Source organism: Petaurus breviceps, unplaced genomic scaffold (genome assembly GCF_028583685.1).
Source record: "Petaurus breviceps papuanus isolate PSGF00001 unplaced genomic scaffold, PetGlider_PUasm1.0 207, whole genome shotgun sequence".
In the NCBI taxonomy this organism is placed as follows: domain Eukaryota; kingdom Metazoa; phylum Chordata; class Mammalia; order Diprotodontia; family Petauridae; genus Petaurus; species Petaurus breviceps.
Window position 1 is genome coordinate 19,165,141 of NW_027185850.1, and position 20,091 is coordinate 19,185,231.

The 20,091-nt window shown below is 43.2% G+C and overlaps 1 protein-coding gene across 1 annotated transcript in view; it reads left to right on the plus strand.

The window, feature by feature from the left end:
* LOC138164937 (disabled homolog 1-like) overlaps positions 1-20,091 on the plus strand; it is a 483,687-nt gene that overhangs the window by 448,121 nt on the left and 15,475 nt on the right. The window contains exons 12-14 of the mRNA XM_069092919.1: positions 3,237-3,785; positions 14,895-15,022; positions 15,789-15,902. Of these exons, the coding sequence (XP_068949020.1) occupies positions 3,237-3,785; positions 14,895-15,022; positions 15,789-15,887 (776 nt within the window). The 3' untranslated portion in view covers positions 15,888-15,902. The remainder of the gene's footprint in view (positions 1-3,236; positions 3,786-14,894; positions 15,023-15,788; positions 15,903-20,091) is intronic.

Sequence of the window (20,091 nt, forward strand, 5' to 3'; positions counted from 1 at the left end):
TGTTCTAAGCCCCCTCCCAGCCTGTCATTCCCTGTTCTAAGCCCCCTTCCAGCTCTGACATCCCCTGTTCTCAGGCCCCTCCCAGCCCTGACATTCACTGTCCTAAGGCCCCTCCCAGCCCTGGCATGCTCTGCTCTGAGGCCCCTCCAGCTCTCACATTCTCTGGTTTATTTTCTCATATTTGGTGACTCTCAGACTCCTTTTAGTTTCTTTTCTGCTTCTCAGAGGGGCTCTGAGTCAGCTTCCCACATGCCAGTTACACTGGTAACCTTACATTTTCATTACAATGAAGCAAAAGACTATTTAAAAAGGAAAGTCTTTTGAAGAAAAGCCAGAGCCTGGAAGTGACCCCAGACTAGAGCAGTGACTGCTTTCCACCCTCCTAAAAATAAAGAAGGACGCCCAGAAGCATCCATGTGTGCATTCAGTCACCCTTTACTGATGTGGTGAGGAAAGTGCAGAGCAGAGTGCAATGAATACACTGCTTGGGTAACTGTGGGCTAGTAACATCCTTTTTCTGGTTTATCTTCATCTATCAAATGGAGTTGTACCCCATTACATGTAAAGGAACAAAAGAAAGAAAGAGAGAGAAAGAGAAAAAAGGAAGGAAAAAGTCAGAAATAAAGAAAGAAAAAAGGAAAGAAAATGAAAGAGAAAAATAGCTTAGTAAAACAACTCAATAGCATGATTGGAGTCAGACAGTGTTTGCAGCTGTACACAGCCCTATTCCCTCACCTCTGCAAAGAAAGGAGGGAAGGGCACTTGCTCCTTCCTTCAAGGGGCCAAGATGAGTCATTTATAATTGCACAAAGTCCAGATTCTATTTTTAGTTCTTTCCATTTACAATATTGTCATCACTGTGTATATCATTTTCCTGTTCTGCTTATTCTACTTTGCATCTGTTCAGATAAATCTTCCTATGTTTCTCTGAATTTGTCAAATTCCTCATTTACCAAGTGTCACACTATCTCATCACATGCATGTCCCGAAGTTTGTTCAGCCATTCCTCAATCAGCGAGCACTATTTTTGTTCCCGATTCTTTGCTATGACCAAAAAAATAAACAACGTTACTGTGACTATTTTGGTATATGTGGAACCCGCCCTCCTTGGAGATGCCTAGGAGAAACAGTGATCTTTTATAACTCCCCAGTGCTACAAAAACAGTCCTAGCTATTGAGTAAACTACCTTTTCCTTCTCAAAAGAAGTAGTTGCTTTCAGCCAACTCCCCAAATCAATACAGTTGCTCTATTGATGTATTCTTTTCCTTAAATATAAAATCATTTCCAGTCCTGTGGAAACTATACTAAAGAGGAATGTGGTTTTTTCCTCCTCCCTATTGATTTCTTCATTAAAAGCAATTTTATTCCTATCTTTCATTTTTATGTCACCTGAATTTCTCAATATGTCCCTCTTTCTCTGCCTCCAAGAGAGCCATCTTTTAAAATAAAGAATAAAAAATGGTGATAAAAGTTCAGCAAAATGAACCAGCCCCTCACCCGGGTGATCTGGATGAGTTCTCAGAACCCAGAGTCCCTGTGCATTCTCGCGGTTCTTCTTGGGGGCCAACTTGTTTATTATAATCTCGAAGCGTTCACTTTCACGTTTGTCGTTTCTGTTGTTCTTTTCATCTACATTGTTGCCATTACTATGTATGTTGTTTTCCTAGTTCTGCTTCCTTGACTTGGCATCAGATCATACAGATCTTCCCATTTTTCTCTGAGTAGTTCTTATTCACTGCTTCCCAGTCAATAAGCATCTATATCCTGCCCTGGTACTTTGCTCCTTTCTCCTGGATTTTTTTCATCTTTCTATCACTGAATGTAATTACTAGAAAACAAAATTCACAGGAGTCTTTCAGCTAATCATTTCCTTTCACTTCCTGACCTAGAAGACTTTTGATTGATCAGAGCTCAGTTGTCTAAGCAGAGGACATTCAGTGTTACCTCTCCCCTGATGAACACTCCTAAATAAACTGGTTTTTTTTATTTTTTTTTAAAGCAATCGGGGTTAAGTAACTTGCTCAAGGTTACACGGCCAGTTATTTCTGGGTGTGGTGCTGAGTATCTGAGCCCAGATTTGATCCAGGTCATCCCAACACTGGGGCCGGTGCTCTTACTCGCTGAGCCACCTGGCCGCCCCTAAGCAATTGGGGTTAAGTAACTTGCTCAAGGTTACATGGCCAGGTGTTTCTGGGTGGGTGCTAAGTGTCTGAGCCCAGGATTCGATCTCCAGGTCGTCCTGACACTGGAGCTGGTGCTCTTACTCGCTGAGCCACCTGGCCACCCCATAAACTGTTAATAAGCTGTTAAATAGTTCCAAGGCAAATCCACACCAGGTTCAGCCTTATCACATGATTTTTCAAGATCCAAGTTAAGATGTCCCACCAGTCTAGATAGAAATGTAGCTCTAAGGCCAGAGTTCCTGTGAGGTTATTCTATCCTCAGGACCTTCCCTGTTGGATAATGGAGGTGAGAGACCTTCAAATGCAAAAACACACAAATCCATTTCCCTGTGATTCCCAACTGTGATTCCAAGCTTCTGTCCCCCACCCCCTCCCCAAATATGTGCTCTCAGCAGATGGCACAGAGCCAGGGAGACATGCTAATAGCTCTCCAGAAAAATGTGCTCAACCCATCTGTCAGCCCTGGTTGAAGAAGAAGAGGAAGAAAAGAAAGGAAGAAAGAAAATAAAACATGTTCTCATAAAACCAGCAGCTCTTGCACTGTGGATCATTCTTGGAGTTCAAATGCTTGCTTGGAAATTCATGAGCTATTGCTCAGTTCCTGCTGGTAGAAGCCTTTTGTCCATGTACTGACTGCTCATTCCTGCGTATGGCACAAGGAATGCTGTCCTCAGAAAAGCAGATCATGGTGTGAGCTTTAACTCCACCACCTGTTAGCTGGGGAATGGAGACCAAGGCAGGCCACCTTTTGGGGTCTCAGCTTCCTCATGTATAAAATAGTGATAACCGAACTGCCTCTCCCTACGTCCCAGAGTGGCTGTGAGAATAAGATAGCCTTAGAGATTAGACATTCAAAATCATCCTCTACCAATGCCAATGGGCACCTTCTTTAGATTACAGTGTTAGAGCTGATCAGAGCATCAGAAGGAAGATCAAATGCCTTGCCCAGGGTTATACAATTTCATATCATTATTGTTGTTGTTGTTAGAATTATTTATTGTTGTATATGTACTCTGACTAACTGCACTTCCCTTCCAACATTATTCTCCTAGGTTACGTTGCCATGGGCGCTGTCCTCCCCTCATTCTGGGGACAGCAGCCCCTTGTTCAACAGCAAATCGCCATGGGTGCTCCGCCGCCAGTGGCTCAGGTGATGCCAGGGGGTCAGCCGATAGCATGGGGCCAACCAGGCATCTTCCCTGCTCCCCAGCAGCCATGGCCATCCGTAGCTGGTCAGTTCCCGCCCACCGCCTTCATGCCAACACAAACTGTGATGCCTTTACCGGCTGCCATGTTTCAAGGTGCCCTCGCCCCCCTCACCACTATCCCCACCACCAGCGATTCCACCCGATCGAGTCCCCAGACAGACAGGCCCCAGCAGAAAATGGGTAAAGAAATGTTTAAAGATTTCCAGATGGTCCCGCCTCCTCCGGTACCCTCCCGGAAACCTGACCAGCCTTCCCTCAGTTGTACCTCAGAGGCCTTCTCCAGTTACTTCAACAAAGTCGGGGTGGCACAGGATACAGATGACTGTGACGACTTTGACATCTCACAATTGAACTTGACCCCTGTGACTTCAACAACACCATCCACCAACTCACGTGAGTAGGCCTCCACCATCTTGTACCTGTGGGGAAAGCACACGTCCCTAGAAGCAAACTGGAATGCAGCTGTCCATAGAGCATCACCAGATCTCAAACCCCTTGCTTGGTTAATTGATTGAAGACAACTTCTTGATTTTCAGCCTATAAAGTATAGCTTACATTTTAAAGAAACTACTGTGTGCAAAGCTCTGAGAAAGATGTGCAGGGTAGATAGAATTCCATGAGGTTGCAAGAAGGGGAAGGGGTAAATGTATAGCCCCTGTACTCAAGTAACTAACATTGTAATGGGAGAGACAGCATGGAAAAAACTATGTGTGTATATAGCAGATGTACACAGGCCAGATAGAAGGTCATTACAGAGAAAAAGCACTAGCAGTTGGGGGTGGAGGGTGGTAGAGTCCTGGGGAAGGTCTCTTGCAGAAGATGAAATTTGAGCTCAGTCTTGAAGGAAGCCAGGAAAGGCAGGAGATGAAGGGAGGGAGGGAGAGTGTTCCAGGCATGGGGACAGCCAGAGAAAATGCCTGGAGTCAGGAGATGGAGTGTCTGCTGTGAGCTTCAGCAAAGAGGCCAGTGTCACTGGATCCAAGAATATGGAAAAGCCAAGGGAGGGGCTTTCAGTGTCAAACTGAAGGTTTTATTTTTGATCATGGAGGTAAGAGGAAGCCACTTCAATTTATTAAACTATTAAGTAGAAGGATGATGCAGTTAGACCTGTACACGCATAGGAAAAGCATCAGAGAATGGTTTGGAGTTGGGAGAGACCCAAAATAAAGAAACCATTTAGGAGGCTATTATGATAGTTTATGAGGGCCCACACCAGGTGGCTGCATAAGGGGAAAGGAAGGGATCAATCAGTCAACCAAGCAATGAACATTTATTAAGCACCTACTATTTACCAGGCACTATGATAAGCAGTAGATACAGAGGAGATTTCATAGAGTTAAAAATGACAAGACTGAGACTGTTGGATGTGTCACATAAGGAGCTGAGGACAGCACAAAGATAGCCTGGATGACGGGAGGAAAGGGAGGACCCATGACCATGAGAAGAAAGTTGGGGAGAAAGGAGGGTTTGGGCCTAAAGGAGGAGAGACTTTAGGGACCATCGGGTCTAACCACTTCTTTTTCCAAATGAGGAAAGTGAAGCCAAAGAAGATAAATGATTTGCCCAGGAGTTGACAGACAGGGTCAGAGGTCAAATTTGAACCCCAGTTCTCAGACTCCAGAGACAGTGGACTTTGTACTGTATCTTCTTGCTCCCTGGTTTGAAGACAGGAAGACCTAGGCAGTGTGGGAGGTGGGATTACAAAGACAAATAGTCCGTACCCTTACTAAACAGACAGGGGAGACAATATGGTCTTCTGTAATGTTACGTAAAATATAGACAAAATTAATCAGATTTAAGGGGCAGCTAGGTGGCACCATAGTACATAGAGCGCTGGGCCTAGAGTAGGAAAAACTCATCTTCCTGAGTTCAAATCTGGCCTCAGACACTTACTAGCTGCATTACCCTGGGCAAGTCACTTAACCCTGTTTGCCTTCGTTTCCTCATGTAGAAAAGAGAGAAGGAAATGACCAATCACTCCAGTACCTTTGCCAAGATGCCCAGATGGGGTCACAAAGAGTCAGACACAACCAAAAAACTGAACAATTACAATGATCAAATTTACCTTGGGGATGGAGGCCCTAACACCTGAGGGCAATGGGAAAGGCCTCTCATAGAAGGTATCACTTGAGCTGAGTCTTAAAGGAATCTAGGTATCCTTAAAGGGGAAGTTAAGAAGGAAAAGTATGCCAGGCATGGGGAACAGCAAGTGCAAAAGATCGGAGATGGGAGATGGGTATGTGCGAAATAGTGAGGAAGCCAGTACAGACGGAACGTAGAGTGCATGGAGGAGAATAATGGTCAATAAACTAAAAGGGTAGGAAGGGGAGTGCAGTTAGTGAAGCATAGATCACAAAGCCTATGCTATAAATAAGGAAACTGAGGCACAAGAAAGGTCAAGTGTCACTAAGCTTATAACTGTCAGATCTAAGATTCAAACCCAAGTCTCCTTCTTCCCAGTGCACTGTTCTTTCTGCTATTCCAAAATCCCTCTTATTCATACACAATACTATAGGGTGTAAGCTCCCAGAGGGCACAACCTATCTCACTTGCATAGCAGATAGTAGAAATGGCATGAATGAGCGAATAGAGCACCAGCCCTGGAGTCAGGAGGACTTCAGTTCAAATCCAGCCTCAGACACTTAACACAAAAACTAGCTGTGTGACTTTGGGCAAGTCACCCAATTGCCCTCCAAAAAGCAGAAAAAGAAAGAAAAAAAGAAACATCATGAATGCATATTGATTGATTGTTTGAAAGCTAATTAGAAAAGAGAAGATAATAAATGAGATTTTGTGGTTGAATTTTGAGGACGTAGGTTCAAATACTGACTTTTTTCATTTAGTAATATACCAGTATGACCTTGAGTCACTGTACCCTTGGGACCTCAGGATCTTCATCTATACAATGAGTAAGTTGGACTGGAGAGCCTCCAAAGTACCCTCTGGTTCTCCATCTAGGATCCTATGTTCCTACTTGTATGACTTTTGGGCAAGTCACCTCTACTTCTACTCTCTGGGCCTCAGTTTCCTCATCTGTAAAAGGAGGGGGTTGAAATAAATGGCTTCTGAAGTCCCTTCCTGTCTATTATTTTATGAAGAATACAAAGTAGTTTGGGAGCTCTTAGGAAGGAGAGATTAATTGTGACCCACTTAAAAGTGGGTCATAGCACCACAGAATGAGTCCTACCTCCGAAGACCAGCTTAGATCCTGCTACTTATTGGCTGTGTGACCTTGGGCAAGTCCCTTCATTTCCCTGGGCCTCAGTTTCCTCCTCTGTCAGATGACTGGGCTGGGCTAGATGACACCTGAGCTCCCTTTTCAGCTTTAGATTTGTCTTCTTTGTTCTGTGAATGATGGAAGGCTGCATGGTAGAGATGGCTTTGAAACTGCATATGACCCTGCCAGCCTCCTATTCAGGGCTGCAATGAGAACTGGGGGTGGGGAGGGAGTGTTAGGGAAGAAAAGGGGGGCAGGATGAAGACCATGTACCAGACAAAGAGGAACTTCTGGGAATGAGTGTCTCTTTTTTTCTCTCACTCTCTCATCCCATCTCTCTATCTCTTTGGATCTCTCTCTGCTTCTTTATCTCTTTCTGTCTCTGTCTCCATCTGTGTCTCTGCCTTTGTCGCTCTCTGTATCTATCTCTTTATCTCTCCCCCATCTCTCTGTCTCTGTCTCTATTTCTCTGCTTCTCTCTCCCTGCCTCTCCCCCCCCCTCTCTGTCTTTGTCTCAGTCTCTGTCTCTGTCTGTTTGAGTCTCTCTCTCTGTCTCTCTTTCTGTGTCTCTGTCTGCCTCTCTCTCATAGATATCTGCTTTACAACATGGCATTTAAGTAAAATATCAAACTACGCAGAAAGATTGACTTAGTACAACAGTGAAAATTCATCTCCAAGTTCTATTGAAAAGAGAGGAAGACATTTCTGAATATGGTATAACATGAGATACAATACTTCAAAATAATGATTAAGCACCTACTGTTTGTTGTGCATGTTGTTAAAAGATTTTTATTTGAATTTTATTTATGACCCTCATAAAAAAAATCGCTGTATTTTCCAAAGCAACCACAAAAGTAGGACCAGATCATTTTGTAGCTCTGTGTATCAATAATAACAGTATTCATATGATGCTTTAAGGTTTGCCCTGTGCTTTCTGCACACTCTCTCATTCGATCCTCCCAGCAGCCCTGAGAGGCAGGTCCCTCATTATCCCCATTTTACAGCTGAGGAAAGCTGAACAATCCCTACTCTCATATTCTTATGGGGAGATAAGCATGATGTCAGTACAAAGAGATAGATACAGAAATAGGAAGCTGGGAAATACCTGCACCGTTCGAGTTAGAAGGGCTCCCTCTGAATCCCAGCTTTGATGCTTACGCTCTCTGTGGCTCTGGAAAGGCTCAGGATCACAATGAAAAGGTCCTCAGGCTAAAGAGTCCAGTCACCTCATTCTACAGATGAGGAAACTGAGGCCCAGGGTGGTTATATACTCATAGACCTAGATATGGAAGTGACCTCAGAGGTAACCAAGGTCAAGTTTCTCTGAGGCCATACGACTCATAATTGCCTGAGGTAACATGTGTACCCATCCCTCTGACTCCATATTCTGTAGGTTTCCCCCACACCATGACAGCTCCGAGCACAGAGCAGGCAGTTGCCTTCTTTAGCCCTTTGAGCCCCAATGTCTCTGTCTGTTAAGTGAGGATGGGGGGACCCACACCCCTTCGCTCATGGGGCCCTTGTGAAGAACGTGCCTTGTAAAGCGCCAAGTTAAAGTGAGCCACTGTTACCCTGAAGTCGTGGAATCCATTCCTCAGCATCTGTCTAGTGAATGCCTCCTGTGCTGGCTGCCAATTGGAAAGTGATGAATGAAGAGGAGAGCTTCAGAGTGTGTACTTGTTTCAGTCCAAAGATGGGGGGAGGGGGGAGAGGCAGCAAATACTGCTTAGCATCATAGCTTTGCCATCTGTAGAGTCGGGAGCCATCTGGGGGTACACGGTTAGACCCAAAACACTCTTTTTTCCCCTTCTTTTGAAAATCCATTGTGTCCCTTAAAATCCAGCCCAAGTTCCTACCTGGAGTAAGAGCTTCCAGTCTCTCACTTTCTGTAGTCTGGCTTTTGGACAACTGGCCAAGTAATCAACAGGGTACCATAGACAGAGTCACTGAGGCAGTCAGCAAGTATTAATCAAGTGTGTATCATTGGACAGCCACTATACTGAACTTTAGATCCACATATGTGACAGTAGAAAGAACACTGGGCAGCAATGGGACTTGGATCCTCATAGAGCCAGTCTCTTTCCTTTTGAAAAAAAAAATATTTTTAGCATTCTTTTCTTTTTTAAAACTGAGTTCCAAGTTCTCTACTTCCCTCCCTCCCTTCCCCTACCTACTGAGAAGGCAAGAAAAATTATATCAATTATGCATGTGAAATCATAGAAAACATTTTCATATTAGCCATATCGCAAAAAAAAGAAGCAAAAAACATAAAGTGAGAAATTATATGTGAGTTCATATGTTCTCTCTCGGGAGGAGGATAGCATTTCTTCATCATGAGTCCTTTGGAATTGTCTTGGATCATTGTCTTGATCAGAACAGCCAAGTCTTTCACAATTGATCATCATGACAATATTGCTGTTACTGTGAACAATTATCACCTGGTTCTTCTCACTTCTCTTTGCATCAGTTCATGTAAGTTTTGCTGTACTTTTTTTTCTGAAACCATCGCCTCCTCATTATTTCCCACAGCACAATAGTATTCCATCAAAATCATATACCACAATGTGTTCAGGCATTCTCCAATTAATGGGCATTACCTCGATTTATAATTTTTTACCTCCACAAAAAGAACTGCTATAAATATTTGTTTTTACATATAGGTCCTTTACCTTTTTTCTTTGAGCAAAGAAAATCTTGATTTCTTGAATTGCGGTGCAGACTTTAGTGTTGTTGCTGGATCAAAGGATGTGTATAGTTTTATAGCTCTTTGCATATAGTTCCAAATCATTCTCCTGAATGATTGGAGCAGTTCACAACTCCACTAATAGTTTATTAGTGTACCTATTTTGCCCTTATTCCCTCCAGCTTTTACTTATTTATGATAGGTGTAAGATGGTCCCTCAGAATTGTTCTTATTTGCATTATTCTAATCAATAGTGATTTAGAGCATTTTTATATGACTGTATATAGCTTTGATTTCTTCTTTTGAAAACTGCCTGTAATGGAATTCTATTGTGCTATAAGAAATGAGGAGCAAATGGACTTTATAATAACCTGGAGAGACATGTAAACTGATGTTGAGTGAGGAGACCGGAACCAGAAAACATTGTACACAATTACAGACATCGTATCAGTGATGACTCACTTTGATAGACTGGGCTTTTCTCAGCAATGCAAGGCTGTAAGACAACTCCAAAGGACTCTTGATGGAGAAGGCTGTCCACATCCAGAGTGATGGAGTCTGACTGCAGGCTGAAGCAACTACTTGGTCTCTCTCTCTTTGTTTTCCCTTGTTTTGTTTCTTCCTTCTCGTGGTTCATTCCGTTGGTTATAATTCTTCTTTGCAACTTGACTAATGTTTAATGTGAAGGTATTTGTAGAACCTATATTGGATTGCATGCTACCTTGGCAGGGGGATTAGAGGGAGGGGGAGAAAATTTGGAACTCAAAAGCTTGTGGAACTGAATGTTGTAAACTAAAAATAAATCTGAAAGGAAAAAGAAAAGAAAAAAACGCTATTTTCGTATAGTTTGACCATTTATTAATTGGGGAATAGTTTTTTAAATAAATTTCTCAGTTCCCTATATATTTGGGAAATGAGGCCTTCATCAGAGAAACTTGCAATAATTATATATATATAATTCTCTTTGGTACCTTTTAGCAAAGTGTAGTTTTATTATCTCTTAAAAGAGGTCTATTTTTCTTAAACGAGGTCTATTAGGTCTATTTTTGCTTTTGTTTTTCATTCTAGTTTCTAATCTTGCATCTGATATTCTAATCTTGCAACTCTGATTTTAAGTAAGTCTTTTAACCTCTCTAGGTCTCAATGACATGACTATAAAGGTTCTTTCCAGGTCAAAATCTATGATCTTCTGTGATCTGCCAAGTTTCACTTAGTTATAAAAAAAATCACCTTTACCCATAGCAGATTGGGGAGATACAGATTAGGTAGCAAGTTTGTGGTTTGTTTGTTTGTGATGAATACGCTCTGACTGAATCAGTGATTTGGTAAGAACAGGGCTTAGAAGGGAGGTTTCATTTGTGACAGGAACTCACTTCTACTAAAGAAACTCCCTGTACTGATGATACAAGAAAGCATCTTCTCTACAACTTAGTTCAGAAAATTAGTTCTTGCTGCGTCAGTGTATGTTAAAGGCAAGACTTGAACCCAGCTCTTTCTGACTCCATGGCCAGCTCTCAATCTGCCTCCCCAGTCAGCCTCTCTGTGGTATAGCCACATGGCAGCCCAGAAGCCAATTCAATCTTAGGCCAGTGGGTCAGGGAGAGTCCTCTGAGCTCTGGTATATAATTCCATTCTAGAGTATTTCGCTGAGTTCTGAATGCTGTGGTTTAGGAGGGATACTGGTAAACTAGAGGGCCTTCAAAGATTGCAGTCAGGATAGGAAAGGCCTTGGCATATTGCCATAGGAAGAATGGTTGAAGGAAATGGGGTGTTTGGCCTTGAAAAGACAAGATTAGGCAGAGGGGCGGCATGATAGCATCTTCCAGTTCTTGAAGGGCTAACTTGTGTCAGAGGGCTCAGATTTGTGTTGGGCATCAGAAAACAGAACCAGGAGTAATGGGTGGATGTTGCACAAAGCATACTTAGACGATGTAAAATAGTAATAATAATAAGCCTCTCTCTTACCAATGAGAGCTGTTCCAAAGTGGAACAAACTGCCAAGAGAGGTCATGAGCTCCTTTACCTGGAGGTCTTGAAGCAATGGCTGGAAGACCAAACAAGGAGACAGTTTCCCGTGTGGGGGTTGGTCTCACTGAGATCTCTTCCACCTGTAAGATGCTCCAATTCAGTTCTCTCTGTCAGGAATGTCCTCTGCCGTCTCTTTACTATCCTTAAAGCACACATAATAGAATCACCAGAGCTCTGATTTAGGAGAGATCTCAGTGTCCATATAACCTCAGCAGGGAAACATATCCCTCTGATTAGTTGAGTTCTCCTGGGGAAAATGCCTGATCCCTGGGACACCTACACCTTGGGGGCAAACCTGGGTCACCATCTTCTTCTCAACTTCTGCCCTAGACTGTGAGCTCAAGAAGAGGGAGTATTTTTATTTTTGCTTTTCTTGTATCTTCAGTGCTTAGCATAATGTCCAACGCATAGTAGGTGCCAAAGAAATGTTTGTTGATGGACTGCAACATATATATTGATGTCCTATCCCTCAGATGCCTTTCTCCTTCTGTCTCCTCCTTCACCCTTGTCACAGGAAAAGACAGTCCTCATTGCCAAGGCAAACCCCTCCACATGTGCAGGTGCTCCCCATTCCATCCTGTCTTCTCCAATAGATTTCTTTCTTTTATCCCCACTGTCCCCATCATCTCCATTATCTCTCTTTCTACTTGTAACTTCCATGTTGCTTATAAATATGCTCAAATCTCTCTCAAGAAAAAGAAACAACTTATTTCATCTATCCATCCCCATTAGCTATCCTCCCATAACTTTTCTTCCTTTTATGGCTCAACTCCTGGAGAAGACCCATCTATAATCCATGCCTCCACTTCCTTTCTTCTCACCTTCTCACCTCCAGCACCTTCGCTTCCCAGTTCCCCAACTTACTTATTTCCTATGATCTATTCCACCCCACCACAGCTATATAGAGAGATGTCCATGACTTTGATATTGCAGTCACCCACAAATGCTCTACTTCTGTGCTCATAAAATTCCTTTATCTGGCCATAATTTATTGCCCCTCCATATCTCCTTCTGTCTTGCAACTTCTAATGTGTTTCTTCTTCCTTACCATAACCCCCAAAGCCTCATATTGCTCAGGTCTTTCCCAGGCCATCACCCCTATGCTACACTCTCTTCCCTTCCCCACCTTGACTTCTTGGTGAACTACTTCAAGGTTACAGTGTCCTCTTCTCTCAAGTCCCTTGTTTCCTTCTTCTATCAACAGCTGCCCTGGATTACTCCCATCATCCCTTCAGTTCACTCTTATACTCAGGCTACTTCACAAAGCTGTAGGAAGTCACAAAATTGTGTGAACTGGGTCCAGTACAAATTTAGATTACAGAATCACAAAAGGGCCCTCCCTGCAGCAAAGTAATCCTTTTATATGTCTCTGATTCACTGTTTTACTCCCCACAGTGGCTGTAACAAACCATTTTGTCCCTTCTCAAACATCCTACGGCTCCTTCTCCCTCCACTTTTTCGACTAAGAACCTTGTTTCATATTTCAATGAAAAAAATGGTGGCCATTTTCTAAGTTCACCCTTTCATTCTCTCCTCATTTCACATCACTCAGATACCTTTCCCCACCATCTCCTTCCTACTGCCAAGGCAAACCCCTCGTCATGCACAGGTGATCCCATTCCATCCCATCTTCTCCAGCATATTGGCCCCTCTGTTGTGGCCTTTCTATCACTTAATCTTCATTCTCTCCCTGACTATCAGCTCCTTCCCTCCTGCTTACAAATATGTTCAGGTTTCTCCTATGCTCAAAAAACCCTTACTCAATCCATCCATCTGCTAGCTATCATCCAATATCTTTCCTTCCTTTTATGGTTAAATGCCCTGAGAAGGCCATTTACAACCCACCCCTGTGCTTCCTTTCTTCTCATTCCTTTGTTAATTTTCCATCTGCAGACTGGTTGCCAATCTCATCATTCAGTTGAAAATCCTATCTCCGAAGTTGTCGGTGATCTCTAAATTGCCAGATCTATTGGCCTTTTCTCAGTTCCCATCCTTTTTTAGTTTCAGTTTTTGACACTATTGATCACCCTTTTCTTTATGTCCTCTTCTTTCTAGCTTATGATGACACTACTCTGTCCTGATCCTCTTCCTACCTTTCTCACTGCACCTTTTCTGTCTCCCTGCCAATTGGTGTCCCCCAAAGATCCAGCCTTGGCCTCCTCTCTGTACTATTTCACTGCGCAATCTCAACACCCGAAGATTCAATTATCATTTTTATACAGATGAATCTCAATTTTATTTATTCAGCCTAATCTATCTCCTGAACTCCAATCTCCCATCTCCAACTGCATTTTGAACCCCTTGAATTTGAAATCTGATAGACATTAAACTCAGCACATTCAAAACTGAACACCTTATGTTTCCTCTCAACGCCTCACTTCTTCTGAACTTTCCTGTTACTGTCAGTCAGTATACTTTGATTAAATTATTAAAGGTGACTTTCCCTACTCTAGACCATTTTCCACTCAGCTCTCATAAAGCACAGGTCTAACCATATCACTCCCCTGCTAAGGCATCCCCTATGGCTCCCTATCATCTCCAGGACCAAATCCACAATCATCTATTTGGTTTGCAAAATCCTTCATACTATCCACTACCTTCCAGCCTTCTGACTGTAGACTTCTGACCTTACTATCCCCCTCCCGTATTCTGGATTCAGTTGGCACTGGCGTTGCTGTTCCGCTGCCAGGACTCTGTTCCTCTTCTTGTGACTCTGGGCATTTTCACACACTGTCCCCCGTGTCTGGAATTGTCTGTCCTCATCTCTGCCTCCTGGCTTCCTCAAGTCCCATATAAGACCCACTTTCTACAATATTCGTGTCTTCCCTCTTTGATTATTTCCTATTTCTCTAGGTTACAGCTGGTTTGTACATAGCTATTTGCCTGGTACCTTTTCCATTAGACTGAGTTCCCTGGGAGTGGGACTGTGTTTCACCTTTCTTCTTTTCCCCCAGAGCCCTTAGCACAGCACCTGGTTCACAGAAGGTGCTTAATAAAGGCTGATCGACTGGAGTTAACTTTCCTGATCCCCTCCTTGTTAATCACCACCCTTCATCCCTGGAACACCACTGCATACATCATTTATACCCGCCTAACCCACTAAGTATACGTTAGAGCATTGTAGTGATGTGTGTATGTTCTCTTCCTTCCTTCCCAGCTAATTTGTCGGTTCCACCAAGTCAGGGGCCATGGCCTTACCTAGACTCATCATCCTCCCATCCCACTGCCTCACATGGTACCTTTGGCCCCTGACTCTTTAAAAATGATTGACATCTTTCATTTTTAAATCGTGTTCATTTTACAATATGTCCCTCCTGGGGTGACTGAGTTGCACAGTGATTAGAACACTGGCCCTGGAGCCAGGAAGACCTGAGTTCAAATCCAGTCTCAGACACTTACTAGCTTTGTGTTCCTGGGCAAGTCACTTAACCTCAATTGCCTCCCAAAAAAATCAAAATATGTCCCTCCCCTCTTCTCCATCCAGACCCATCCTCTGTATGGCAGACTCTCAACAAATGTCTTTAAATTGGAGCCAGATGAAACTGAAATCCTCTCTTTTGTACATTCCTTCTAGCTCCAACCCCTGCACCCAGGCAAAGTTCTCCATCAAAATCATCAGCATCCCATGCCAGTGACCCCACCACGGATGACATCTTTGAAGAAGGCTTTGAAAGCCCCAGCAAAAGTGAAGAGCAGGAAGCTGTGAGTAACAACTTTCTGTACATTTTGTCACCCAGCAAAATAAATACAAAAATGGATTTCTGGAATAGTCAGTCCTGGGTCTGAGGCATAATTTGAAGGGGACCTTCCAGGGCAATATCTGTTTAGTTTTGTTCTCTGATCCAGAAGCAAAAGCTTGAAAGGGGAAGTCCATGAAGGGCTTTTTTTCTTTCCTTTCTTCCCCCATCCTTTCTTTCTTTCCTTCTTCTCTCTCTCCTTTCTTTCTTTCCTTCCTCCCTCCCTCCTTTCCTTTTCCCTCCCTCCTTCCTTTTATCCTTCTTCCCTTTCTCCTTTTCTTCCTTTATCCCTCCCCTCTGCCTTCCTTTTATCCTCTCCCATTCCTCCCTACCTCCCTTACCTCTTTTCCTTTCTCCCTTTCTCCCTCCCTTCCTCCCTCCCTCCCTTCCTTCCTTCCTTCCTTCCTTCCTTCCTCCCTTCCTTCCTTCCTTCCTTCCTTCCTTCCTTCCTTCCTTCCTTCCTTCCTTCCTTCCTTCCTTCCTTCCTTCCTTCCTTCCCTCTTTCCATTTTTCTGTTTTCTCTAAAGGCATAATCTGTGAATCCTGGGCAACTATCATTTAAAAAGAAACAAGGCCCTACTATCCATGGCTGTGTTCCCTTTCCTGAATTTGTGTCTTCTTTCTAAATAATGAACTTTATTCGCAGCACGATGATAATCCACGCCTGTCTTTCCACTTGATTCTGTTGAGAACCACAAACAACAAAAAGGTGTTATGTTCTTGTATTTTAGCCTGATGGGTCTCAGGCCTCATCCAGCAGTGATCCATTTGGTGAGCCCAGTGGTGGGGACCCCAGTGGTGATAATATAAGTCCAGAGGTCGGTAGCTAGATAGCGCAGGTTGGGGTAGGTATCTGGCCTTTATTTCTCTTTCGCCCTTTGCCTGCCTTCTGCTCCTCTTACCACTGTGTGCCATCCCTGCTCCTCTGGATCTGCCCGTCCTACTGTGTCCCCCTCCCCCAGTGCTTGCGTTCTTTCCCATATCACTCCTCTTCTGACTACCGCCCAGCGACTGCATGGCCTGCCATTTGCTATGTGTTTGGAGGGATGGGGCATTTGTGCATTTCCCCACAAATCGTGTCTGCATGTTGGGCCAGGGTCAGGGAGGGAGGACAGAAGCCTGAGGGGGATGGCTAAATTCAGTAATGAAATAGACTTGGTTCCACCTGTGTTAATGAGGTATGGAAGTGACCTTGTAAGTTTGCTATGACCACCATATGTCCTTGACCCAACACAAAGGCAGCCATAGGGTCAACCAAAATGCCCCACCAAAATGCCAGGCCCAATGAGCCCTCCAGGCTTTCCTATTGAGAAGAAATAATAGCAACGGGGCGGCCAGGTGGCTCAGTGAGTAAGAGCACTGGCCCCAGTGTTGGGAGACCTGGGATCGAATCTGGGCTCAGATACTTAGCACCCACCCAGAAATAACTGGCTGTGTAACCTTGAGCAAGTTACTTAACCCCAATTGCTTAAAAAAGAATAGCAACATGGTACAAGGTAAATGGCACTGAATTTGGATTCAGGGAACCTAGGTTCGAACCCTGACCCTGTTCCTTACCACTCGTGTGACCCATCACAAAGCCCTTCATTTCTCTAGACCCCAGTTTTCTCATCATTAAATAGGGGAGTCAAATTATATAATCTCTAGGGTCCCTTCTAGCTCAAAATCTCTGATGCTATGAAAGTAACAATGATTAAAATTATGCTTGATATTTATCTTTTGTTTTTACATCATTTAGATTTTCCCTTGGGCCCTTTCCTTATTCCCAGAGAGAATATTTATTATTCTATCCCTCTCACATTTTTTTTTAAAAGAGAGAAACAAGAGAGGAAAAATTAGTAAAAAAAATTATAATTTAAATTGAATACAATTTAGTTTAATATGCAATAGTCATATCTGTAGACTCCCCCACTCCTATGTCTCCTATGTCTACAAAGAAAATGGGGAACTCATGTCTCTTATTTGAAGCCACTCTTATTTTTCTTTTTTTTCCTTAGTTATTTTTTCAATTAACAAGCATCTCCAAAATTAATCTATGTCTCCAAATGTCCTTCTTACACACACAAACACACCACACACACACACACCACACTCACATACACACCATACACACACACACACACACACACACACACACACCAGCAAATTTCCAAAAGAAAAAAAACTTGTAAAGCTCTCAGGACATAGCTACATAGTCCAGAAAAATAAATTCCCATATTAACTATGTCCACAAAGACATATTTCATTCTGCATCTTCCTTTCCTCACCTCCCTGTGTCAGGAGGTGAATGGTATGTTTCCTCTTGATTCCTCTGGATTTGTTTTATTATCAGATTCATTCAGGTTCTAATCTTTTTTTCTAGAGCCAAAACTATCCATTATTATGGTGCATCATTCCTTTTCAGTTAAATGATATCACTTTGCATTTATATCTGGTTTTCCCATTGACAGATAGCTTCCCTCTCCCTGCCAGTCTTTTGGGACTCGGTGGTGTGCCCATTCACACTGGGGTCCCAGGGTAGTGAAGTCAAAAGAGCACAGATCTCAGGTCTGTTATTCTGCTTGGAACCTGAAGGATCCCTCTTTGGTTTCCTCATTTCCCCAGTGAAGAGACTGGAGCAGATGATCTGTGTCCCTTTAAAATCTGGATCCTTTTAAGAATCATCTGACTATGATCCTAGTTTTCCAGCTGAGAACACAGACAGAGAAATTAAATGGCATGCCAGTGTCACTTGGTTAGCAAGTAAAAGATGGAAGAATCAAGGAAACCCCAAAACCCACATACTAGAGATCAGATCAATGGGTCAGTGGGATTTCCTTTGACCTAATCAGTAGATGGCCTTGGGCAAATCACTTGGTCTCTCTAGACTCAGGTTCCTAATCTGCAAAATGAGGCTGTTGGACTGAATGACCTGAGTTCCTTTGCATATCTACATTTATAATGCTTATTGCAACATCTTCACAGTGAACACTGAATTAAAAGTCCAAAGATGTCTATCTTTGCTTCAAAGTGTTGGAGAGGACCCTCACTCTGCCTCACTCTCTCCTGGACCATCACTTCCAATGTTAAACATTCTCATTACCCTCCCTCATTCCTGAGGCTGCCTCCTTTCTGTAGAAGGCCCTCTTGCCCTTGAATTCATCACAGCCCCTCTCTTCTTCAGAGAAGGCTGCCGCTCTGGAGAGGGGAGATCCCATTATGTTTCCCACCTCTCCTTATGAGGTCCCCAGCCATGTTCGATTTCCATATATCGCCCGAACTCTTCCATTCTGGCGTGTGGTGGGAGCACACAACCATCCAGCAATGTAGACTGCATCCTGAGCTGCGTGAGTCAATCCATGATTTACCCAGGACACTGTGATCAGCTTCCTGAAATGCCTTCAAGAACACCTCAGTGTCATTCCCTGACCATCTGCTATGTAGACCATTATTGAAAATGAATAAAACACCTTGTTAAGTATATTTAGTTACTGGAGTTTATGATTAAAGTATTTAAGCTGTGGTATACTTTCACAGCATTTTTATACTAGAAAAATAGCCCAACAGCCCATAAAGAGCCATGCTCACACTACAAATATCCACCCTCTTCAAGTCTTTGGCTTCTTTCTACATGCTGCTGAGATCCACCTTCTGGAGCATTTCCCAGCCTCTCACCTTCCTACATTCTTCCCTTTGAGATGAATTGCCATCTATTTCATATACATCTAATATGTAACCAGTAATTCCCAGGTTATCCCCCCATGAGAACTTGAGCTCCCCGAGGACAGGGATCGTATGTTTTCTTTGTAACCCTAGTACTTAGGCCAGCACTGACACACAATACACATTGTGTTTAATTAATGATTGGTGGATTGCCAAGGGTTTCTGTAGCTCAGGAATTGAGGGTTATGTACCTGGCCTTGTAGGAGAGTTGGAAAGGAAGGAAGGAATCCTGGTTCCATTCTTTGTGGATTAAGCCCTGAGAGGGTCCTTCCCCCAGTGGCTTTTCATAACCTCTGCCTTGCCCTGGAAAAATGTGATGAATGAACAAGAGATGACAGAACCATTCACAACTAATCAGTAGACATCAGTCTGATACAGAAGCCCTTCAGGAAGAACTCCATGGTTTGTGCTGGTAGCAGATCCGTACATTGAGGTACTGTCTTCCTCAGGAGGGCCATTCAGCTTGAGATATTGGCCTAATTCCACTCTTTTGCTGACACTTCACCCTTAATGATTATCAGGTGGGCTTCCAGCTGGCAAACACCCAACCCCTACTTGAGTTCTTGTGGGGTTTGTGTTTTGTTTTGTTTTTATAACTACAAAACATCAGAAAAATTCAAATTGGGAAGGGGCCTCTGAGGTTATTGAGGCCAACCCTGGATGGCCCCTTTCCAAAGCAATTCTTCTCCTCTCTTCTGTTAGGGCCACTCTAAGCTCAAATAATTTTAACTCAACTATAATCAATTCAGGGCCCACTGTGTGTCAGGTACTATTCTCCATATTTGTTTATGTCAATTGAATTCTCTCCCTATTCACAAAATCCCTGAATCTGAGTTAAAGCAACCTCGGTGGCAGCCAGCTCAACCACATTGCAACAAAAATGACCTCTAAAACATGCCCATTGGGTAGCTATCGAATTTTTACTGAAGGAGAGATTATGCTAAGTGCATACCATATACCAAACATTCTGCTAGAAATATTATTTCCACCCCAACAAATCAGGAAGCCTTCTCTTGTTACAAAGAAAATAAATTAAGCAAAGTCTGCTAGGATAGTTTTTTTTTTGACAGTACAGGCAAGAGTCAGTACCCATAGCATCCACCTCTGCAAGGAAAGGAGGTAGGTACATTTACTCTAAAAGTCTTTCAGAGTTATATTCACACAAAACTTCTGCCTTAATATGCACAGATATATTCTCTCCCTCTCCTCTGCCTGTTTCTGTCTCTATGTCTCTCTTCCCTCTCTCCTCTCTGTTTCTCTGAATCTTTCTCTGTATCTCCTCTCTTCTCTCTCTCTCTCTCTCTCTCTCTCTCTCTCTCTCTCTCTCTCTCT